Source organism: Anomaloglossus baeobatrachus, chromosome 3 (assembly GCF_048569485.1).
Source record: "Anomaloglossus baeobatrachus isolate aAnoBae1 chromosome 3, aAnoBae1.hap1, whole genome shotgun sequence".
Lineage (NCBI taxonomy): Eukaryota > Metazoa > Chordata > Amphibia > Anura > Aromobatidae > Anomaloglossus > Anomaloglossus baeobatrachus.
The window spans coordinates 162,665,948-162,691,036 of record NC_134355.1 but is presented as its reverse complement, the minus strand read 5'-3'; the positions used below and the strand labels follow the sequence as shown (position 1 = coordinate 162,691,036).

The 25,089-nt window shown below is 43.2% G+C and overlaps 1 protein-coding gene across 12 annotated transcripts in view; it reads left to right on the top strand.

Annotated features, from left to right (window-relative positions):
• Positions 1–25,089, top strand: part of SYNE1 (spectrin repeat containing nuclear envelope protein 1) — a 672,549-nt gene that overhangs the window by 430,173 nt on the left and 217,287 nt on the right. For all 12 annotated transcript variants that reach the window (XM_075339554.1, XM_075339558.1, XM_075339562.1 and 9 more), the window contains 9 exons: positions 361–626; positions 1,973–4,133; positions 5,852–6,189; positions 8,147–8,291; positions 12,501–12,719; positions 12,881–13,143; positions 16,301–16,466; positions 21,877–22,032; positions 23,760–23,912. In XM_075339554.1, the coding sequence (XP_075195669.1) occupies positions 361–626; positions 1,973–4,133; positions 5,852–6,189; positions 8,147–8,291; positions 12,501–12,719; positions 12,881–13,143; positions 16,301–16,466; positions 21,877–22,032; positions 23,760–23,912 (3,867 nt within the window). The remainder of the gene's footprint in view (positions 1–360; positions 627–1,972; positions 4,134–5,851; positions 6,190–8,146; positions 8,292–12,500; positions 12,720–12,880; positions 13,144–16,300; positions 16,467–21,876; positions 22,033–23,759; positions 23,913–25,089) is intronic.

The following is a 25,089-nucleotide window of genomic DNA, read 5'->3' as shown; positions in this document are numbered from 1 at the left end:
CAAATCAGCAAGCAAGTTCTTTCACAAACACAAAGAGCGGCCCAGATACTGTTCTTCCACAGAGGCCCTCTTCCATCTGTGTCCGCCACTGAAGATGGGGCAAGTTTGCTAGTAAAGCCTAACTAAAGACTAAAGTCCAGGGCTCCCCAACTCCAGTCGTCAAGGGCCACCAACAGTGCATGTTTTCAGGATTTCCATCGTATTCCACAGGTGATGATTCCAACACTCATGCAATGCTAAGGAAATCTTGAAAACATGACCTGTTGGTGGGTCTTGACAACTGGAGTTGGGGAGCCCTGGACTAAAGGATACTTGTTTTGCATATCTTCTCTAACTGTTCTCTCCTCTTTTCTTCACTAGGAATTTAGTCAGAAACTTCAGTCACAGCAAGATCAGATTACCAGTTTTACAGAGAAAGTAAACCAACTGACCAATGGACAGGAGTCCCCCGAACATGCTGACATTGGGCAGCTAAATAACCGCTGGCTCGATTTCTGCTTTCAAATAAACAATCTACTCCAGCAGCGGGAGGAAGATCTGCAGAGGACACGGGACTACCATGAACGTCTCAGCATAGTCGACGTGTTTCTTGAAAAACTTACCACCGAGTGGGACAATTTAGCCAGGTGATTCACAGTTTGTGGGTTGTATATCCACATCAACAATATTGAGCTCAAATCTATAGCTTTGTTTATATTTAAAGTTTAAATTCATTCTGCACAATCTGAGCCAATGGGTGACGACTGAATGTGACAACCTCATGCCTGACCACAGAATATGTTCAGGACAGTTTTCGTCTTCCATTCCTCTATTAAAGGGGTTGGGCGCTTTATCTTTATTTTAAAAAAATGTGTTCGGGACATGATTTTGTGGTGTTAATACAGGTTCTCCTTCTGTACAGCCTTCCCCACAGACTGCACAGCTCTCCTGTTTCAAAATGGAAGTTAATGGAAGAGCACGTGATCAGATCTGTCTATGGCCTCCTCCAATAAAAATAGCTTTCCCATGAACAATGTTTTACAATTGCAGGAGCCTGATGGACAGGTCTGGCCATATTCTCCTCCATCAGCAGCCACTGTATAGACAGGAGAGCTGTGCAGTCTGTGAGGATGGAGAAGAGCCTGTAATACTAATGGCGAAATTGGAAAAGCCCATTAGGCAGGAAGGTGGACTATCATTATGGTTGTGTTTGTTCTTTAATATAGCATTTTCTTTTTATACAAGGTTAAGGTCCCACAATTATTTTTTGGTGAGTTTTTGTCAGTGTTTATTTTCGCTGCTCAAAAAATACAGCATCTTATAGTTCTAGTAAAATGGATGGAATTTATGGAAATCTCATACCCACTGTGATTTTTTTTTGTTATATAAGCTTACTTGCAGTCCATTTTTAAAATCCACAACAGATTAACTTCTCTAATGGTTACGCTGAGTTAAAGGTGTGGATTTCCCCCACAATTTTGCATCAGATGTGGAAAATTTGCAGGATAAAAAAAATCATATTTTATTGTTTTTAGTGTGTTTTCGCTGCGGATTGTAATAAAGTTTTGTCAAAATCAAATACCAGAAAGTATCAAAAACAAAGCAGCTTAATTTAAAATGACATGTCATAAAAAAGATTAAAAACTGCATCAAAAACGAGATAAAAACACATATAGAAATAGTGCAATAAAAAACCTAAGTAACCTAATTTAGCTAAGAGCTGCAGAAATACTGCAAAACATTTGCGCCATTAAGAACTCACTAAATACTTATTGTGGGAACATAGCTAATGGGGGTACCAGACTGCACTTTTGGAGAAACCTGTTTTAAATCCTATTATAAAAACACATTTTCTATAGAGATGTGAAGGCCAACACCGGGTTTTATCATGGGTTTTTTGGATTGGAGTCTTCTAGGAAATTAGCAATTTCTATTGCACGTTGTATATTTTCTATAAATTGATCGATAACTGAACTTTTTTACCTGTTGACAGATCCGATACCGAGAGCACAGCAACACACCTTGACGCTTTGAAAACATTAGGGTCAATTCTTCAAGAGAGAAGATTTGCTCTAGAGGACCTCAAGGAACAAAAGCTAAAGATAATTGACCATTTAAATGTAGATGACAAGGAATTGGTCAAGGAACAAACCAATCATTTTGAGCAGCGTTGGACCCAGTTAGAAGACCTTGTAAAATCAAAAATTGTGACCTGTGCTACAACATTGGAAGAATTAAGTTTTCTTAATTCTAGGTTACAGGAATTAACTGAATGGGCTGAAGACCAGCAGCCTAGCATGTCAGAAGCTTTAAAGCAAAGTCCTCCCCCTGAACTTGCTCAGAACTTACTTATGGACCATCTGACTATATGTAGTGAAGTAGAAACCAAGCAATTGGTGCTAAAAAATCTCATTAAAGATGCAGATAAAATTATGGCTAATTTAGGACTGAATGAAAGGCAACAATTTCAGAAAGCACTAGAAGATTCACAGAAACATGTTGACTGTCTCAGTGATTTGGTGAACCAAAGGAAGAGGCACTTAAACAAAGCTTTGTCTGAAAGAGCACAGTTTTTGATGGCAGCTTATCAAGCCTTAAATCAAATTCAGCACCATGAAAAGAAGGTGATGTTTCAGGAGCACATATGCTTGCTTCCAGATGATGTAAGTAAGCAAATAAGAACTTGTAAAAACATCCAAGCTAGCTTAAAGACTTGCCAGAGCGAAATCAACAGCCTCTGGAACCAGGGCAGAGAGTTAATGAAAGAAGCTACAGAACAAGAAAAAAGTGAAGTCTTAGGTAAACTGCAAGAACTTCAAAGTGGTTTTGACAACACTTTGCAAAAATGTGGGCAAAGACTCATCGAACTTGAAAAAAGCTTTGTTTTAAGAAAATTTTTTAAAGAAGATTTAGACAAAGCTTGTCATTGGATAAAACAAGCTGATGTTTTAACATTTCCAGAAGTTAATCTTATGAATGACGATTCTGAGTTATATTCTCAGCTATCCAAATATCAGAAAATTCTTGAACAGGCCCCTGAGTATGAAAATCTTCTGCTCTCCCTGCAAAGAAATGGCCAGCAGATTTTGCCTTCATTAAACGAGGTTGAACGATCTTACCTTGATGAGAAACTCAATTCTTTGCCTCAGCAGTGTAATTATGTTGTTACTTTGGCCAAAGAAAAGCTCAGTAAAGTTCAGGATGCAATCTTTGTCCGTAAAGAGTATGGTTCCTTGATTGATTTGACAAGCAAGGCTTTAAAAGAACTGGAAGACCACTTTTCACTTATGAACAAAGTTCCTGCTGGCCTTTCTGCTGAGGAGGCTTTGACCCTTCAGCAGAACTATGCCTCTCTTCTGAATGAAGTTGTGACACTTGGCACAGCAGTAAATGAACTAAATCAGAAAAAGGAAATGTTCCGTAGCACTGGGCAACCATGGCTTCCGGAAGAAATGTTGCAACTTGTTTGCCAGTATCATAAGTTAAGAAGAAGTATAGAACAGAAAGTTAGCCAACTGTCAGACACCAAAGATGCCTATCAGAGAAATGAAGACCTCTGTTCAAAGCTGAAGATAAAATTTGAGGTCCTGAATAAGGAATTGGAACAAGTAAACAGGGAAACACTTCCAGCTGAGGACAAGCTTAAGAGCTATCGGACATTGGCGGCCAACCTTCACAATGCAGGCAGCCTTCTCAGACAAGTGACAGAACATTTGGAAGAACTGTCTCCAATGCTTGATCCTTCAGTTTATGAAGCTGCAGAGACTCAAGTTCAACAGTGGCATGAAAAGTTGAGGTCGTGGCATGTTGTGATGAAGGAAAGGATGGGAGAATGTGAAAATAGATTGATCCAGAGCATAGATTTTCATATTGAAATATGCCGTACTTTGGAGTGGCTTAGGCAAAAGAAGGAAGAGCTGGGTAAACCCCTAGCTTTGGATGGGAAACTTGAAAATGTCCAAGAGGAAATCAGAAAGTTGCAAATTCAACAAGAGGAAATTGCGTCCAGTTTAAGGATTATGAATGCCCTGAGCAACAGAGAAAAGGAAAAGTACCTTAGAGCAAAAGAGTTGGTCCCAGCCGATCTGGAAAATGGCATATCTGAATTATCAGACCTTGAGAGAGAAATCAATGAAGTGATCAGTGGAAGACAGGTCTGTATATAAGCTGAAGTCTTATAATGTATGCCAGTAATCCCAGTCATCCTTCAAATATCACTATACTACACTAATAAAACATAGTCCCCTCTATGTCTGTAGACAATTTATCTTTGGGAATTTAAGATTGTCTAGGATTAGGAAAAGGATCCAATTTTCATCCAGAAACAGCCCCATACTTGTCCATGAACTAAGTCTTATATTATTGCTAAGCTCCATTCAGTATAAACAAGGATGAACTGCAACACACAACCATCAGACACTGCACTGCATCTTCCATAAAACGTAGGTTTTTACTCTCTGGTGAAGTTTTTCCTTATCGAGAGTTCCAAATCAGCGTTAGGAAATTTTTAGGATGCATCGAGAGGCTATTTAATAGCTAAGTAATACTTTGTTCTTCTATGTAACCATATGACATATAATACTATGCTGTTACTTTAGCCATTGTTTTATTACACATGATCACGTCTTTAATTCTTATGTTTTGTTTTTAATTTACTTAAAAATGTAGCTTAAGTGTTCAGTGCACAATTAATTAAAGGGACTCTGTCAGTAGAATCAACCCTCCTAAGCTGTCTATATAGGCATGCAGGTTATAGAGAGATGAGTAAAATAATACCTTGTAAGATATGTAATGACTGACAGTTGTAATCACACTTAGCTTTGTCTCATAACAAACACATCTGCAGCTGCTGTCAACCTCTCTTGGTGCTTTCAGCTCTGCTGTAAAGCTATCCCTTATTTCTACTAAAGTTTCTTCAGCCGCCATCTGACTGGCAGCCATTGTGTGGGGAGGAAAGTACAGAAGAGCTTTGTGTCATAACAAACTCATCTGCAGTTGAAGTTCTCTTATAGTGATGTCAGCACTGTTGTACTGTCTCCCTCCCCGACATACACTGGCTGTTTGAGATAAAACCTTAAGATGTTTTAGTTTTAGTCAAGCTGACAACAGGGAGAGCTGCAAGTGCAATGTGTTTGTAGTGACACAAAGCTCAGCTCTGCTGTACTGTGTTAGTTATAATCACACACAGTTCTACAGTGAGATCAGGAGGGCAGACTGTCAGTCAGTACACATCTCAAACTGGTAACCTCCCCCCCTTTCATTTAAAATAAACTGTGGAGGCAAACTCTCAGGGAGATCTGTCCCTTGGTCATAGATTTTAACAGCTCAATTGCATAATTAAATAATGTGGATTTCTCTGGAATAAGATATCAGATCGTTGACATCAAGATATCATTTTATTCAACTTTCTATTACCTTCATGTCAATGTAGATAGCTTAGGAGATTTCATCCTACTGAGAAATTTCCTTTAATGTCCCTCAAAATGTACCCAAAAGGACCTTTTTAATGGTGCGATGATAACCCAAGTAAATGTTTGTACAAATATTTCTGATCATTAACTAAGTTCCTTAGAACTCACCCACATGCACAACATGAAAATGAATGTAAATGAGTGACAATCAACTTCCTATATGGTCATTGTTTGCTGGTTACATAGAAAAGGGCCAGTAGCTGAATCTCAAAGTAATCAATCACTTGTGCCCCTATTCAGATTAATTCATCTAGTCCAATTTGTCTAATATCTGGTCTACCATATTAGGTTTATTGTATTAGTCAGAAATAATTGAAAACTATATTTATATTCTTTATGTTATAAGATATCTGAATGTGCAATGTGATTTCATGAATGTTACACACTTCTGTTTCTTTTAGATTACTCTCGATAAAATGTACACCTCAAGTCAGAGATTCCAGCAGGCCTTACAGTCTGCGTCTAACTGGCTGGAAGAAGCTCAGCAAATTCTGCTACAGACTGCAAATGGCGTGGACATCGAGACAGCTGAGGACACTCTCCAGGACTATACTAATTTTTTTAGCACTGAAAATAAATTAAATGGCCTTATTGATGAACTCCGCATTTTAATATCTGAGCTTGAAGGATGTGTTAACAAGTCTGGGCTGGATCAACTCACACAAGCTTTGGCCTCCACAAAGAAAAGAGGGAAGGAGCTCAAGGAGCAAGCACAAACTCAACTAGAACTACTGAGGAGGTATGACTTTATTATGCTATTTCCACGATAGGGTACTGCTATGCAAGACTGATCATTTCCATAGCAAATCCGACAAAAAATGCTGGGAAATCAAAAGTGGCAAATCTATACCAAATTTTGTGGATCTGTTGTAGATTTGGCCCTGCGGACCAAAAAGAATAAAATTGACCTCCCTGTTGAGTTAAAATCGGCCACGTCACAACTGATCTGTAATAGAAGTTGAAATTCGCACTGTATATTAATGTCCACACAAAATTTTGGAAATGGGTTGTCCTAGTCTACATCAAAAGTCTGCAGTCATACCATATGATTGTGTCACAAAGCCCCTGTATTCCCGGTGTAGGTGGGCAGTCACATGACTGCATATATGTGATTCGCATACTAGCGGTCTTGTGCCAACTAGACCCCTGTGGATTTCTCTGAATAGAAAAAAATTTAGAAAAATGCAGGGGTCTAATTGGTATGTGACCACAATTATACAAAGCGCATACATGCAGTCATGTGAGAGCCCACCCACACGGGGAATACAGGGGCTTTGTGACACAATTCAACCATCTGAAATCACATATTATGACTGCAGACTTTTCATATCAATCCAGACAATTATTTTATAACTGTATGTGAAGAAAATTAGTTAAAATCACATTCCCATCTCTGACTACAATCTGCTGCATCATTTTACTTGCGTAGAATCTACCATTCAATATATTTCCATAGTCATTTAGACTTAGGTTTATTAAAGGAAACCTGTCACTAGGTTTAAGCTACCTGATCTGAGAGCATCATAATGTAGGGGCAGAAATTCTGATTCCAGTGATGTGTCACCTACCGGGCTGCTTAGTGTAGTTTTGATAAAATCACTGTTTAAGCAGCAGGAGATTATCATTAGAACACTAATAAATCTGCTGCCAAATAGCCATTGATGAGTATTGTAAAACACCGCCCCCAGCTTTCTGTGTACACTGTACATGGGCAGAAAGTTGCCAATCAGTGGTGTGAACAGGGTTACACAGAGCTCAGTATTATGAGAACTGCTAGATCTGCAGATTGCTATTTTATCAAAATGACAGTAAGCAGCGCAGTAAGGGACACCTATTTGGAATCAGGGTCTCTGCCCCTACATCATGCGTCTCTCCGATGGGTTAGTGTCTCTTAATCGTACATGGAAATATATGTCAAAAGTGAAACTTTAAAGAGAACCTACCATCATGATGCAGCATATTAAAGTAAAGGTATGGCCATAAAGACGCTGTTAAACAGATTCAATGGATACATTTAGTGAAGAAATCCGCATCCTGGTTGTTCTTTAATCCACGTTTGAAGTTTGTGTGTAATACATTTTCGATGTATTGTTGCCTCTGGTGTCTGTATGTGTCTCCTTTTTTAAAGTTTGCCCCCACACCATTCTCACTGCGGGCGGTGCTTGTGCAGATTAACCTCCTGGAGGTCTTCAGTAAAATTTAATTGAGCCCAGATCTGATTCTACTTATCACCACTACTGGCACCATTTTCTTAGACATCGTCAGGAGATGATTTTGTGCAAGCGTCACCCACGATGGGGCTATATGAAATGAGACACATACAAACACCAAACAAGAGGCCGGTGCAGAGCTGAAGACCCTATCCACAGTCCCGCCCCAATGTACCGAAAGTTTAGGTACACCCAAACTTCAAATGTGGATTAAACAACAACCAGAATGCGGATTTATTCACTGAAGGTTTCTATTCAATCTGTATCACAGCGCTATTATGGCCATACCTTTATGTTAACATGCTAAATCATGATGACAGGTTCTCTTTAAGATGACAGGTTCTCTTTTCAGGGAGCTCTTGACTTTTCTGCACATTTTTAAACATTGTGCTAATTTCAACTTTTTCTTGGATTTGCAGAACACTATGCTAATGCTGAATAGAAAAAAAAAACTGTGTGTAATCAGTCTGATTTTGTCACTTCCAGATGTACGGTTCAGTGGCATTTATATCAAGAGGACAGACACCAAGTCATAATTTCTTTGAATGAAGCAGAAAAAAGATTATTCAAGTTTTCACTAACTAAGGATATGTCATATCACAAAGCGGAAGAGAAACTTGTGGCTCATAAGGTGATCAATGCAATCATTAAGAATACATTTACAGTATTATGTATTATTTATTCAGGATAAATCTTGAGTTTTTTGATGCTTCTGAGTTGCACATGCAGGCTCGATTGTCGGCTAGCTGTGTCTCATTAGTTATCAGGCTAGTTAATTTCTGCTAGGCTATTAGTTACTTTTTGGATCAGATGTTGCGGGAGACCTATCACAGTTACTCCTCAGCTTTTTAAGATGTGGAGTAATTTGTCTTCCCATGCCGACTATAGCTTTCACTAACCCGCTATGTATGCTGTTATGTTCCTGTTGCTGGTTATTTACTGGGTGCTACTTGGTGTGCCCCGAAAATCCTCTTATTGTCTGGTTATTCCTCCCTGCTCTTTAATCCCTACTGATCACGTATTGTCTTATATCTCTGTGTCCTAGCTATGTGATCGAGTTTTTGTTTTCCCATTTGTCCATATCTGTGGGTTCACCATTCCTGTCCTGGTCCTCCCCTGGGGTAAGGGAGAGGGGGTATTAGATTAAGGCTGGCCTGAAATAGGGCAAGGAAGGCAGACCAGATATCGTCACCATTAGACGTATCTCTGGGAGTTGGGACAGCTAGGGTCCTCCTGGTCTGAGGGCCAGTCTAGGAGCCCTGGTCCCCTGTCATCCCCTCACACGCATTTTTACCCATTTCCCACTTGAAAATGTCAAATCAAATGAAATTTTTCTGGTAAAAAATAATTATTTTTTCTTCACTGCCTAATGGTCTCAAGTTCTGTGACACACCTATGGTGTCAATATGATCACTGCACCCCTAGATTAATTAATTAATGTAATTTGTAAAATGGAGTCAAGTGGGGGATTCTGCTGTTCTGGCACCTTAGAGGCCCTGTCAATCTGACATGGCACACACAAACCATAACAGCAAAATGTGCACTATAATATGGCGCACTTTCCCTTCTGAGCATTTCACTGTGCCTCAAAAGTAGTTTTCTACCACATATCGGCATTTTGGCATAGTCAGGGAAAGTTGCGTAATAAATTGTATCGTTCAAATTGTCCAATTTATCCCTTTAAAATTTTTAAAATTTGGAACCAAGTCAACATTATCATGTAAAAAATGTTAATTTTTCATTTACTCAGCCCAATGTTAAACAATTCTGTGAATCGCCTGAGGGTTAAAAATGCTCACTAATCCTCCTAATTTGCTTGAGATACGTCATTTCCAAAATGGGGTCACTTTTGTAGCTTTCTCCTGTTTGGTATCTCAGAGGCTCTTCTAATGTAACATGGCATCCGCAATCTATTCCAGACAAAATGGTGCTTCCCTTCCAAACTCTGCTGTGTGCCGAAACTGTAGTTTTTCCCCACATATTTGGTATTGGTATACTCAGGATTTGAAGAAATTGCACAATAAAATGTAAGGTCCATTTTTTCCTGTTACCCTGAATAATGTGGGGCAAAATCAACTTCTTTGTGGAAAAAATATATCTTTTCATATTCACGGCTCAGCATTATAAAATTCTGTGAAGCACCTGTGGCTTCAAGTTTCTCACCACACTTCTAAATAAATTCCTTGAGGGGTCTAGTTTCCAAAATATGGTCACTTGTAGGGAGTTTCCACTGTTTAGGCACATCAGAGGCTCTGCAAATACACCATTGCATCCACCACATATCCACATATGTGGATATCCATCCACATCCACCATACCACATATGGGGTATCGGCGTACTCAGGAGATATTATACAACAAATTTGGGGTTCAATTTCTCCTGTTACACTTGTGAAAATAAATTTGGGGCTAAAGCAACATTTTTATGAGAAATCAGTGATTTGTATTTTCACAATTCAACATTATAAAATTCTGTGAAGCACCTGGGAGTTCAAGGTGCTCAACACACATCTAGATAAATTTCTTGAGGGGTCTAGTTTCCAAAATGGGGTCACTTGTGCGGGTTTCTACTGTTTACGCACATCAGGAGCTCTTCATATGTGACATGGTGTCCTAAACCTGCTACAGCTGATTTTGCGTTCTAAAAGTTGAAAGGTGCTCCTTCTCTTCTAAGCCCTGCCATGCGCCCAAACAGTAATTTTCCGTCACATATTGGGTATTGGCATGCTCAGGAGAATTGGCACAACAAATTATATGGTTAATGTTCTCCTGTTAGCCTTCTGAAGATAAAAAATTTGGGGCGAAAGCAAATTTTTGTGGGGAAAAATAAAATTGAAAATGTTTCAGTTCACATTGCTTTAATTTCTGTGAAGCACCTAAAGAGTAAATACTGTATTCTTTTTTTATGTGGTTTTGAGCACTTTGAGGGCTGAAGTTTTTTAGAATGGTCACACTTTGGGTATTTTCTGCCATATAGGCCCCTTAAAGTCACTTCAAATGTGATGTGGTCCTTTAAAAATTGGTTTCATAAATTTTGTTGTAAAAATGAGATATTGCCGATAAAGTTTTAACCCTTCTAACTTCCTAACAAAAAAAAAAAATTGTTTAAAGTATGATGCTGATGTAAAGTAGGCATGTGGGAAATGTTATTTATTATTTTGTGTGACCTAACTCTCTGTTTTAAGGGCATTAAAATTAAAAGTTTGAAAATTGAAACATTTTCAAAATTCACCCCAAATTGCCAATTTTCTCACAAATAAACTCAGTGAATATCGTACTAAATTTACCACTAACATGAAGTACAATGTGTCACAAAAAAACAGTTTGAGAATCACTGGGATCCGTTGAAGCATTCAAGAGTTATTGCCCCATAAAAATTGTCTCTTCAGGGAGGAAGTAGGCGACCACTACTGCCACCTATTGGAAGTAGCAATCCTAAAAATCAATGCTGACCCTTTAACCAGTTTGTCCTATGACTTAGGCGGGCTTTGCACACTGCGACATCGCAGGTGCGATGTCGGTGGGGTCAAATTGAAAATGACGCACTTCCGGCATCGCATGCGACATCGCAGTGTGTAAAGCCTAGATGATACGATTAACGAGCGCAAAAGCGTCGTTATCGTATCATCGGTGCAGCGTCGGCGTAATCCATGATTACGCTGACGCGACGGTCCGATGTTGTTCCTCGCTCCTGCGGCAGCACACATCGCTGTGTGTGAAGCCGCAGGAGCGAGGAACATCTCCTACCGGCCTCACTGCGGCTTCCGTAGGATATGCGGAAGGAAAGAGATGGGCAGGATGTTTACATCCTGCTCATCTCCGCCCCTCCGCTCCGATTGGCCGCCTGCCGTGTGACGTCACAGTGATGCCGCACGACCCGCCCCCTTAACAAGGAGGCGGGCCGCCGGCCACAGGGACGTCGCACGGCAGGTGAGTGTGTGTGTGAAGCTGGCGTAGCGATAATTTTCGCTACGCCAGCTATCACCACATATCGCTGCTGCGACGGGGGCGGGCACTATCGCACTCGGCATCGCAGCATCGGGCTGCGATGTCGCAGTGTGCAAAGCCCGCCTTAGGATTTATGCCAGATCAAAGACCCATAAAGTGACACTGCTCATAATTGTAAAGTTTGGTATGGTCAGTATGGTGAGAACAGGCAGGGTGGTGAAGGAGTTAAAAGAGGACAACCTTTTAAAGGACATTATCCAGTCATCTTTAAACTAACACCAAAGTGTATCTCAGTTTCACAGTGCTACAAGGTTTTAGTACCCACAAGCAAGCTTACATAAAAATCATAGGTAAAGTCCTATAAGGAACCCAATATAATCCACAAATGGAGTTGTAGGATTCTAAAAGAAAAAAGCTACCAGAATGCCAATTACTAAATAAGTTTCTAATCATGTTTACTGCCTTTCAAAATATATAACAGTATAGGCAGAATATGTCGTATGGTGCTTTACTGTATGACTGTGGCCTAAGCAGGACCCGGCCCAGCGACCAGGTCAGAAACTTGTGGCTATAGTATGGGAGCTGTGAGAACTGCCTCCTACCTATCAGAATCTGTGTCCTTTCTTTTAATTAGCCAGCCTGATGCGACATCACACATGCGGCAAGCCATAATTATGTTGTCACTCCAGGTCGGCTAATCAATAGAGCAGCCAGGTATGCCATCAGGTTATCGGGGCTCCCGTCAGTTGGCTGCAGATTATTGACCTGGTCGATAGACCAGACCCTAACAGTTTTTTTTGCACCGACTCTAATTTACTCTTAGATTTCTTTGTGTTTCCGTTAAATCCAAGTGTGACAATATATACAGTATATTTCTTGTTTTGTTTTATAGACTTTGGTGACATTGGTAAATTCTTTCCATGAGAAAATCACAGCACTCGAAGAAAAGGCATCAGTAATGGAAAAGCTGGGAAATAACGCCAGCAAAGCAACGATAAGTAAGTCAATGTCTACAGTGTGGCAGAGATGGACCCGGCTTCGCAGTACAGCTCGCGAACAGGAGAAACTACTGGAGGAAGCTGTGCAGGAATGGAAGCAACTGAGTGATAAGGTAGCAAATATGAGGGAGGGCATGCTTATATAGACTTCTACACATCTATGGGTTACTGTCAATGAAAACTATGCAAATGAATATCAATTGTCTGTCTGTGTAGTAAACAAAATCTTTGTGATGACTGATTAATTTACACCTAATGTCATTTTGGCTCCCAGATACTGGAATCTACTTTATCAATTGATCAGCTACAGTCACGTCTGCCAGACAGCTGTACAGAAAAGGCGTCAAAGGCTGAGCTGGTTGAGCTACTGGAGAGCCATGAGACTTTCTCTCGAGATCTAGAACAGGAGTATTCTGCAGTTAATCGCTTGAAGCAGCATGCTATTAATGGGCTTCGAGATTTGCAGCCTGAATCAGCTGCTGCGGAGGACTTGCCAGTCATACAAGAAATCAAAGCCATGCTTGACAGATGTTCCAAGTAAGATTTTATGGAAGCTATACTCATAGTACGTGATCCTAATATACAACAGTGGTCCAAGTAGCCTAATTATACAATGTACAGTATTTAGCCACTCTAAAAATCTCCTAATTGAGAAATATAAGAGTTCCAAAACTATGCTCTCTTAGTCATTATTTTGACCTACTATTTCAGGGATATGCTAAGGTCTTGTTAAAGAAATTAATAGAGTGTTCTCAAGATTGGATGAAATTCCCTATTCATAAAATATTTGTAGAATAGGGGATAACTTCTCGATCGTTGGATTGCAGAATGCTGCAGTAGATGGTTGCATGAAGGACAGCCGCTCCATTCACATAGAACTCTTGAGAGTTCTGATTTTTGGGATCTGTGGAGGTTCCAGTGGTCAGACCACCAACAATTGGGAAGTTATCTCCTATGTGAAGATCCTGTTGTCCTTCTGTGGAATGACCACTAGTGGCCTACTATTGCTGCTTTCTAGACATTTACTATGACTTGCTGTTACCTATTTGTGCTCCAGTCATTGAATCTCAGTCATGCTCCACCAGTATTGTTAATTACTATCTCATCCATGCTCTGTTTCAGTCCTGGGCATTCTGTTAGTAAATCCTCTCATGCTGTCTCCACTCAATTGTGTTAGCATTCTCATTAGACTCTAAGGCATCTACATGCATTGTAAATATGCTGGGTTGCTTATCCCTCCAGGTCCTGCAAGGTCTTTCTCATTATAAACGAGCCACAACTGAAGGAGAGTCTCGTGATAAACCATGAAAGTAACTATAGTCTGAAAGTTCCAGGCAATTATTAGCATCCCTTGCCACTTTGGTCTCAATTCGCCATGGCTCTCAGACATCTTGTGTTACACCACTGAGGCGATGAGATGTACGGGTGACTCGCTGGACCACCGGTAGTTCGGTGGCAGCAGATTACCTGACAAGCAAGACACTGGAGAGAACTTGGAGAAACAGAAGATGGTTTATTTAAAAGATCACGATGCAGAGCACCGCCGGAGGAACAACCAGCGAGGGAACCCCTATACAGGGATTATCCCAGCACAGCCCCAGAGGGTCCGACAGCCGCTTGCCAGATGGATGACTCACGCTGAGCAACCCCGGAGGAGTTACTTGCAAGAGAATCCCTATACAGGGATTAACACGGTCAAAAATTCCAGAGGGTCAGACAGTCTCAGCTTGGACAGGAGATTGACGGCTCAATAGGAGAGTAGAATCCGGAATGTTCTGTACCATCCAAGGAAAGTGGTTCCTGTAGTTGAAGGTATCCGGAATGCTCTGCACTTTTCCTCGGGAGCAGATCCGGCTGTTGTAGGAAACAGGAGTGTTCCAAAAGGACCTGAAGGTTAAGACGGCAGTAAAGAAGTCGGAGCATAAGATGCGACCAGGTATGATGGACAAGCAGCAGGAGGTTCTGCGACGAGAAATAGGTAAGTATCTTTGCAAAGCAGAACGCAGCAAAGTCAGGTAGCACAGAGCACAGCAGAAAGGGTCTGAACCCTAGCAATCTTCTATAGGAATGAGCACGTTGCCCAGGCACCATCCATAGGCTACAGGTGCTTTATAAGCAGGAAGCAATCCTGCAATCAGAAATAACCCAAAAAGGAACAGGTGTACTATTCATTTAAATTACAGCAGAGTGCGGTGTGCGCTGCCTAAGCGTGCTCCCAGTGGGCCTTCTGAGGGAACACAGTTTCCGGGAGGAGAAGGAAGCAGAGGAACACTCAGCACAGCGGACAGGGTGAGTGACATGCTGCGCTGCAGTGACAGACCCAGTGGCAGAGGCTGAACCAAAGGCAGGAATGGAGGTGCGGGGAGAATGTCGATCTCCCTGCCCAGGAAAGACCAACCCCGTGACCGAGAGCATGACATCTTGTTTAGACAATGGCCTCTGAGGGAGAAATCCACCAATCAGATTCTGACTTGGATAAAGCTCAGTTCTCCAAACTGTCTTTTGTGGTCGACAACCTTACAATGGCTCCTAATGAGTGTCTCCGCATCGCTGGCAGTTCGTTTTCATGTTGGAATACTGCCCTGCGGACCAGTTTCCGAAGGGAGATGATCATGCTTTGCTTCACTATTTCACAGTACTTGTTTCTATTCATGGTTCCCTCAATGAATTGTAGCTCCCCACAACCAGCAGCAGTCATGCAGCCGCAAACTATGATATTCCTACCACCATGCATGACTGTAGGCAAGACACACTTGTCTTTTTACTGCTCACCTGGATGAATCCATGTCCATCGTATGCTGTCTTCAGCAAACTGTTTGAAGGTTTTCTTGTACATCATCTTTAGAAGAGGCTTCCTTCTAGGTTGACAGCCATGCAGGCCAAAATGATGTAGTATATGGCATATTGTATAAGCACTGACTTTGTAACCTCACATCCATAACTTCTGCAGCAATGCTGACAGCACTCATACGTCTATTTTGAAAAGATAACCTTTGGATAGGACGCTGAGCATGTGCACTCAACTTCTTTGGTTGACCATGGAAAGGCCTGTTCTGCATTGAATCTGTCTTGTTAAACCGATGTATAGTCTTGGCCACCGTGCTGCAGCTCAGTTTTAGTATGTTGACATTATTCTTATAGCCCAGGCCATCTTTATGTAGGGAATTTTTTTTTTTTTTTTTTTAAATCCACAGAGAATTATTTGCCATGTGGTGCCATGTTGAACTTCCAGTGACAACTATGAAAGAGTATGTGAGTGATAACACCAAATTTATCAACCCTGCTACTCATTCACACCTGAGACCTTGTAAAACGAATGCGTCACATGACACTGGGGAGGAACAATGGCTAATTGGGCACAATTTGGTAATTTTCACTTAAGGGTGTTCTCACTTTTGTTACCAGCGGTTTAGACATTAAGGATTGTGTGTTGAGTTATTTAGAGGGCACCAAATTTACACTGTTAAAACAGCTGCACACTGACTACTTTACATTGTATCAAAGTGTCAGATCTTCAGTGTTGTCCAATGAAAAGATTAATAAAACATTTAGTCAAGGGTGTATTCGCTTCAGTAATATACTGTACAAACGTATTTACAAATATGTGAGGGAGGTACTCACTTTTCTGATTTACAGTACAAGTGTGTGTAAATCCTCCATTAATCGTTTCTCTATGTGTTCTTCTCAATTACAGTATGCAACAGAAAGTCAAGAAAAGCAGAAAGCTTGTAGAGCAGGAACTTAATGAACGAGAGGACGTGGAAAAAGAACTTAATATTGTGAAAGCCTGGATCAGAGATACTAAGGAAACCTTACTGAATTCTGCATCAGAAGCAGATATGCAAGTGGATGAATTTCAGGTATATTATTGTGGATATCACACATTTGTTCGTTCTCTCGTTCTGCACAGTGTTATCCTGGTAACACCATCTAAATTAACCACTTGTCATAATGAAATTTGTTCAATTTGAACTAAATAATTTTGGCCCATAATCGCATTGATAGTGTCCTTCTGCTACTACTGGCTAGACAGCGGGTGCTGACAGTGCTGCTGCTTTTGGCACTACAGCCCCCCATAATCTTACTGGCAGATGGCGGCGCACAGGGGTTTCATTGTATATTACCATGTGCATCGCGACTCTGCCTTTTACCTGACATTATTAAATGACCACTGGTTATTGAAAGCTGTACCTCACTAATGTGTAAAACGCTGAAAATACAGCAATATTGGGCTCGACAAAAGCAGATACTGCTAAAAAATTATTTGCAAGTGGAAACTGAGTGAGTTTTAGCAGTGACAGCAGTGCAGCAGCTCCCTGTCTGATGCAGATGCAGTGTTTGTGACTCCTATGACTTTCTTGTAAAGAAATCTATTCTCATATCACTGTATTCTGTGTACTTAGTCTCGCTGACTGAGCACTGAGGTCTAGTGGGGGTGGCCAGGGCTGTAGTCATGGACAAGGCGCTCCTTAGCAGTTCTTCGGTTGTCCGCACCCTGGCCACCTCCACAGAGCAAGGGGGAAGGGATTGGTTGCGGTGATCCTGGCTGTATGTGTGGTCTTAGGGGCACTTTGCACACTGCGACATCGCAGGTGCGATGTCGGTGGGGTCCAATTGAAAATGACGCACTTCCGGCATCGCATGCGACATCGCAGTGTGTAAAGGCTGGATGATACGATTAACGAGCGCAAAAGCGTCGTAATCGTATCATCGGTACAGCGTCGGCGTAATCCATAATTACGCTGACGCAATGGTCCGATGTTGTTCCTCGCTCCTGCGGCAGCACACATCGCTGTGTGTGAAGTCGCAGGAGCGAGGAACGTCTCCTACCGGCCTCACTGCGGCTTCCGTAGGATATGCGGAAGGAAGGAGGTGGGCAGGATGTTTACATCCTGCTCATCTCCGCCCCTCCGCTCTGATTGGCCGCCTGCCGTGTGACGTCGCAGTGATGCCACACGACCCGCCCCCTTAACAAGGAGGCGGGTCGCCGGCCACAGGGACGTCGCACGGCAGGTGAGTGTGTGTGTGAAGCTGGCGTAGCGATAACTTTCGCTACGCCAGCTATCACCACATATCGCTGCTGCGACGGGGGCGGGCACTATCGCACTCGGCATCGCAGCATCGGCCTGCGATGTCGTAGTGTGCAAAGCCCGCCTTAGAGTGTTCAAGCCATACCTGTGATTAGGCCATCGGGCAGACCAGGATTCGTCTGCTGGGGAGTCATCGACACAAATTCGGGATACGTTTTCAACAGTCTTTTACTATAGGTTTCACACAGTACTTCCAAGTTCCAACTCATCGGTACAGAAGGCACAATACTTGAACACATTCTGTACAGCATAATTGACTTTAAGGCAAACATTCTTGTGAGACTGCTCCATCAGTCCTGGTACTACTACTGCTAATATTTGTCCGTTCTCCTCTTCACCGCCTGACACTACAGTCCACACAATAAAGTCATATAGTTCTTACTGGCCAGGGTCTCGTCCCACCCACAGGGAAATGTTCTCTATAATGGTGTCGACCAACTTCAGACTTGCCTTGTCTACTGTGGTTTCATTGCCGACCTGTTCGCTCAGGCCTATGCAAAGCTTCTACTTGAGGACTAGTACCATGGATGTTAGTGCACTGACAAGGAAATTTCTGTAGAGTTCAGGCCTGGTACTCACAACTGCAAAACAGAGGTAACCCTCTGTACACTTTATACACAAATACATTGTATACATTAACACAATTCACATTATTATAATTCAACGACAACCATTGTTTTCAGAGCAGGGCCGCACGGGCCTAGTCACCGTCTTACAGTCCTTTCTCCTATTCCCATTCCCTTCAAAATGGCAGCAGCATCTCTTGCTAGGATTCTTATCATGGGTGTGAATCCTCAGTGGCCTGACACCTATACGGTCATGGCTGAAAGTATTGGCACCCTTGAAATCATTGCAGAAAGTGAAGTATTTCTCCCAGAAAGTAATTGCAATTACACATTTTTTTGTTATACACGTTTCTTTCCTTTTTATATATTTGAACAACGCCAAAAAAAAAAAAAACAGGAAAAGGCAAATTGGATATTTCCAAAATTGTCCAGACAAAATTGTTGGCACCTTTCCAAAATTGTGGGTAAACAACTTTGTTTCAAACATGTGCTGCTTGTTGAAACTAACCTTTGCCAAGTAAGGCTAGTTTCACACTTGCGTTGAACGGTATCCATTGCATTGCGTTGTGTGACGGATGCATATAGTGGCACAACAGATGCAACGGATTCTGCAAAACAACAGAATCCGTTTTGATTTTTTTTTTTTTACAGTTTTACCGGCGGCAGACTATTGTGAACGATCAGCTGATCGCTCCCAGTAGCCGGCCGCCGGGTGATCAGCTGATCGCTCCCTGCAGCCGGCCGCCGGGTGATCAGCTGATCGCTCCCAGTAGACGGCCGCCGGGTGATCAGCTGATCGCTCCCAGTAGCCGGCCGCCGGGTGATCAGCTGATCGGTCCCTGCAGCCGGCCGCCGGGTGATCAGCTGATCGCTCCCAGTAGCCGGCCGCCGGGTGATCAGCTGATCGCTCCCTGCAGCCGGCCGCCAGATGATCAGCTGATTGCTCCCTGCAGCCGGCCGCCGGGTGATCAGCTGATCGCTCCCTGCAGCCGGCCACCGGGTGATCAGCTGATCGCTCCCTGCAGCTGGCCGCCGGGTGATCAGCTGATCGCTCCCTGCAACCGGCCGCCGGGTGATCAGCTGAGCGCTGTCACTTGCCGGCGGCCGGGCATGCCAGCGGGCGGGCGCTCCGCTGAGCGCTGTCACTTGCCGGCGGCCGAGCATGCCGGCGGCCGGGCATGCCGGCGGGTGGGCGCTCAGCTGAGCGCTGTCACTTTCCGGCGCCCGGGCATGCCGGCGGGCAGGTGCTTAGCTGAGCGCTGTCACTTGCCGGCGGGCGGGCGCTCAGCTGAACGTTCGGCCACCGCGAGCCAAAATAAAGTTTGTAATTTAAAAAAAAAAAAAAGAGCATGCGCAGTGAAATCCAGAGGATTCCGCTGCTCAAAACGTTACATGCTGCGTTCCTCCCGCTGGGCGGAAGCAACGGAGCGTCGCCCAGCGGAAGCAACGCAGGTCCTTTTGGTACAATCCGTCAACCATACAAGTCTATGGGAAACAGCGGAATCCGTTAACGGATTCCACTGTTTTCCAAAAGGGCGGATTGTAACGGAAGGAAAACAACGCAAGTGTGAAAGTACCCTAACAGGTGAGGGCAATATGAAAATGACAGCTGAAACCAGACAAAAAGGGGAAAGGGGAGAGGTTGACTCAATCTTTGCCTTGTGTGTCCATGTGTCTCACACTAAGCATGGAGAACAGAAAGAGGAGAAAAGAACTGTCTGAGCACTTGAAAACCATAGTTGGTGAAAAATATCAACAATCTTAAGGTTACAAATCCATCTCCAGAGATCTTGATGTTCCTTTGTCCACAGTGTGCAATATAATCAAGAAGTTTACAACTAATGGCACTGTAGATAATCTTTCTGCAAAAGGAAGGCAGAGAAAAATTGATGAAAAGTTACAACACACAATAGTCCGGATGGCGGATAAGCAGCCCCAATCAAGTTCCAAAGAAATTCAAGCTGTACCTCAGGCTCAGGGTGCATCAGTGTTAAGGCCCCGCCACACTAAGCAACATCGCTAGCAACATCGCTGCTAACGAACAACTTTTGTGACGTTGCTAGCGATGTTGCTGTGTGTGACATCCAGCAACAACCTGGCCCCTGCTGTGAGGTCGTTGGTTGTTGCTGAATGTCCTGGGCCATTTTTTAGTTGTTGCTGTCCCGCTGTGAAGCAGAGATCGCTGTGTGTGACAGCGAGACAGCAACAACTAAATGTGCAGGCAGCAGGAGCCGGCTTCTGCGGAGGCTGGTAACCACAGTAAACATCGGGTAACCAAGAAGCCCTGTCCTTGGTTACCCGATATTTACCTTTGTTACCAGCCTCCGCCGCTCTCACTGTCAGTGCCGGCTCCTGCTCTGTGCACATGTAGCTGCAGGACACATCGGGTTAATTAACCCGATGTGTGCTGTAACTAGGAGAGCAAGGAGCCAGCGCTAAGCGGTGTGCGCTGCTCCCTGCTCTGTGCACATTTAGCTGCAGCACACATCGGGTAATTAACCCGATGTGTGCTGTAACTAGGAGAGCAGGGAGCCAGCGCTCAGTGTGCGCTGCTCCCTGCTCGTGTAGCTGCGTGCGCTGGTAACCAAGGTAAATATCGGGTTGGTTACCCGATATTTACCTTAGTTACCAAGCGCAGCATCTTCCACGCGGCGCTGGGGGATGGTCACTGGTTGCTGGTGAGCTCACCAGCAACTCGTGTAGCGACGCTCCAGCGATCCCTGCCAGGTCAGGTTGCTGGTGGGATCGCTGGAGCGTCGCAGTGTGACATCTCACCAGCAACCTCCTAGCAACTTACCAGCGATCCCCATCGTTGTTGGGATCGCTGGTAAGTTGCTTAGTGTGACTGGACCTTTAGTGTGAACTATCCGATGACATTTGAATGGAATGAAACACTATGGCACGAGACCCAAGAGGATCCCACTGCCTAAACCGACCTAAAAAGCTAGACTGTAGTTTGCCAAAATGTACATGAGTAAGCCAAAATTATTTTGGGAAAGCGTCTTGTGGACAGATGAGACCAAGATAGAGGTTTTTGGTAAAGCACATCATTCTACTTTTTACAGGAAATGGAATGAGGCCAACAAAGAAAAGAACTCAGTACCTACAGTCAAATATGGTGGAGGTTCAAATATGTTTTGGGGTTATTTTGCTGTCTCTGGCACTGGGTGCCTTCACTGTGTGCACGGCATAATGAAATCTGAAGATTAGAGATGAGTGAACCCAAGGTTCGGTGTTTGTACTGAACACAGACTTTACAAAAGAAAAAAAAATCAGAAATCAGGTTTGGAGTTTATGGTAAAATGAACTCTGTAAATAAAAAACCCATAAAACAATTGCAGAATTTCACTTTTTTTTGCTATTTTGCTACACCTGATATTTTTTCCCCGCTTACCATTACATCATATGATAAAATGAATGATGTCATTCAGAGTATAACTCATCCCACCAAAAACAAGCCCTCATATGGTTATATTGACTGGAACATAAAAAAGTTATGGTACTTGGAATAAGAAGAGTCAAAAATGAAAGCGCAAAAATAAAAAATCGCCCAGTGCTTAAAGAGTAATCTGTTCACTGCGACATTGATTTTTTTTTTTTTTTTATCGTCTAAGGTTCTACATCAGGAGTTGAATTCTTATCGTCACAAAGTAGAAAAATTGTCAGAAGAACAGCAGAATAAGTATTTGGAAATGTACACAATTCTGCCATCGGAGCTGTCATTGCTGCTGGCCGAAGTGGCATTAGCCCTGGCCAATATAAATGAGGAGGTAAGCAACATAGGCAATCTGAAAATGTGTATGTGACCCAGCTATGCATTTCAGTCTCATAGACAGTGAATGGACCAAACATGCAGGTGCCTGACCACCTCTGTAATCAATGGTGATCAGTGGAGGACCCAAAAATTATACATTTATTATCTGTTCTTTGAATAGGTGGAAAATGTTACTTATGAGTTTATCAATATATCATGCATTTGTGTGCATCAACACTTTTATATTGCATTGCTATAGCTATAGCACAGGAAACGTTTTCTGTATCACTGAGCTGAATCTGAGAATTATCATGCAGTCACAGCTTATTTTAGGGTTATGATGACATCTATTGTTCTTGTCTTCCTCTTCCTGAGTTACATTTGCTCAGTTTGCAGTGTGCACAAAAAACCTTCTTCTATTACACAGTGCGCCCTCTACTGTCAGCTAGTGGGAATATCAGACATTGCAAAATATAACTTGTATACATCATCACTAGTGATGAGCGACCATGCTCATCACTGCTCGTTTCTCCATCCGGCATCGGAGTTTAAAAATGGTTGAGTTTCCCATTGATTTCCATTATACTCGGTACTCGATTCACTCCCAAAAACCCCGATACTCAATGGGCAATGAACAGTTAGATGCACGGAGGTTACATAATCAGATATTACAGTAAAAAACCATCAATTTGATAAAAAAAAATGTTGTAATTGTTTATGTTAATGACAACTTAGTCTAAATTCTTGAAGCAATATTCACCATGTGCAGTGTGTATTAATTATTGATCTGCACTGGATGAAGCAGAGTCCTAGTTAGCAGAGTCCTGGTTAGCGGAGTCCTGGTTAGCAGAGTCCTGGTTAGCAGAGTCTTGGTTAGCGGAGTCCTGGTTAGCGGAGTCCTGGTTAGCAGAGTCCTGGTTAGCGGAGTCCTGGTTAGTGGAGTCCTGGTTAGCGGAGTCCTGATTAGCGGAGTCCTGATTAGCTGATGTCACGGTTCCACCTCCCACATGGCTAGGTGGCGGAGCCTTCTCCCGAGCCTCATTCCAGAGCTTGGATGCTTTAAAACCTGACATCTCCAGTGAACCAGCGCCGGCTATAAGCTTAGCACTGCTTTGCCTGTGATTGCTGGTCCTGTAAGTGTTATCCTGATCCTTCTGTGCCTGTGCCCCATGCCCTGACTGTGTTCCGTCCCCTAGTCGTTCCCCCATTCCTCTGTCCCCTCTCCTACCTCCCCACTCGGTTGCTTCCTCTGGTAGTCACCTCGGCCTGACCTCGACTCCGCTTCTGCTCTTTCCTCCGGTCCTCCTTCTGCCCGTACTGTGTTTGACCCAGCCTTCCTTACCATTCCTCGCACGCCCCGCAGCTCTGCTCCCCAGCTGTGCTGTGAGGCAGTGTACGAGCACACACTGTGTATCTACTTCCTGGTTCTTGTTGCTCTGTGTAGTGTCTTCTGCTGCAGAGCTCCGGGTCCCCCTAGTGGCAGCTTGACAGCAGAGTCCTGATTAGCAGAGTCCTGATTAGCAGAGTCCTGATTAGCAGAGTCCTGTTTAGCAGAGTCCTGATTAGCGGAGTCCTGATTAGCGGAATCCTGATTAGCAGAGTCCTGATTAGCAGAGTCCTATTTAGCAGAGTCCTGATTAGCAGAGTCCTGATTAGCGGAATCCTGATTAGTGGAATCCTGATCAACGGAGTCCAGATTAGCAGAGTCCTGATTGGCTTTATTTTTATGTTTATCCAATGTAGATACTAATGAAGCATAAAGAAGCCCAGCAAAATCAAGCGGTTTATCAGGAACTGAATAAGCAAGTCATGGAAACAGAGGAAAACCTGAATTCAATTCTGGAAAAACTGAAGGAGAAAGCAATGGATGTGACTGAAGCTAGGAAAGATCACAAGGTACTGTGTGGAAGAACAGTCCTCAGGTATAGAAGCGAGAATCATTTTAGGTCCTGGAAAGATCACACAAGGTGTTTAAAAGAAAAAATACTCAATTCAGACACCGCCGATTATGTTGATACTAGAGGTGAGGGAACCCGAGGTTCGGTGTGCGTACCAAGCACAGACTTTACAAAAAAAAAAAAACAGAGTTCAGATGCCTTACATAGGCAACTCTCTTGCGCAAGTATCGCTGTGCTCGATACACTCAGTCCTCAGCCCAGTATTAGCCACTTACAGTATTTGAATGGATTGCCCTAGGGTAACAACAGCGTGATCAGATGTTGTATGCAACAACAAAAAGATGGAAAAACCCCAGCCACCCTCCCCTGGAAGGGATCTATTTATGGTTGGCTCTATGAGGGCAGCTCCATGTGCCCAATTAGTGATTTCCATTGGGGTTCAGGTCAAGTCTGGATCCCAAATTGAACGTTATCTAAAGTTCAGATAGAAAAGAGAAAATAACTGAGTTTCATGAAGCCTTGCATAATCAAAGACAGATGCGTCACTATTAATAATATAATGTTTATTCGAAAACAGAGAATAGGGGCACTGTCATGTAAAGAAACACATAAAATACAGACAATGTTTGGAGAAGGAATCGGGAAAATCCCATACTAGGACCTCAACAACATCATATTGTGTTAAAGAGTGTTGGCTCCAGCTTTACTGTATAATGGTGTCCCAAACATTCAATAAAAAAAGGGGGGCCCCACAGGGCACACACAGTGAGGGAACCATAAAACCTTATTCAACTCTAGAGCAGTGCTTACCCATATATGTTGTCAATATAGATGCCGTGTCAGTGGTCCAAGTGATGGTGGGGGAAGCCCCGACGCGTTTCGCAGAACAGCTTCCTCGGGGGGCAGTGTGACCTTGTATAATGAGCCCCATGTATATATAGTGGTGGAAATAATGCCTAATTGCCGCCGTTTGTAGCGCCGCATGCGCTGTGACATGTCCGGGTCCCGCGCGTCACTTCCGGAGCTCCCAACGGAAGTGACGCTCACAAGGGGACATCACCGCACGCTGGACGGAGCTTCCTCAGTACGCGCGAGACTTCGGGCAGCACAGGGCATGCGAATCACGTGCGGCCATCTTGGATGTTGGCAAATCCATATATAGGTAAGGAGCACTG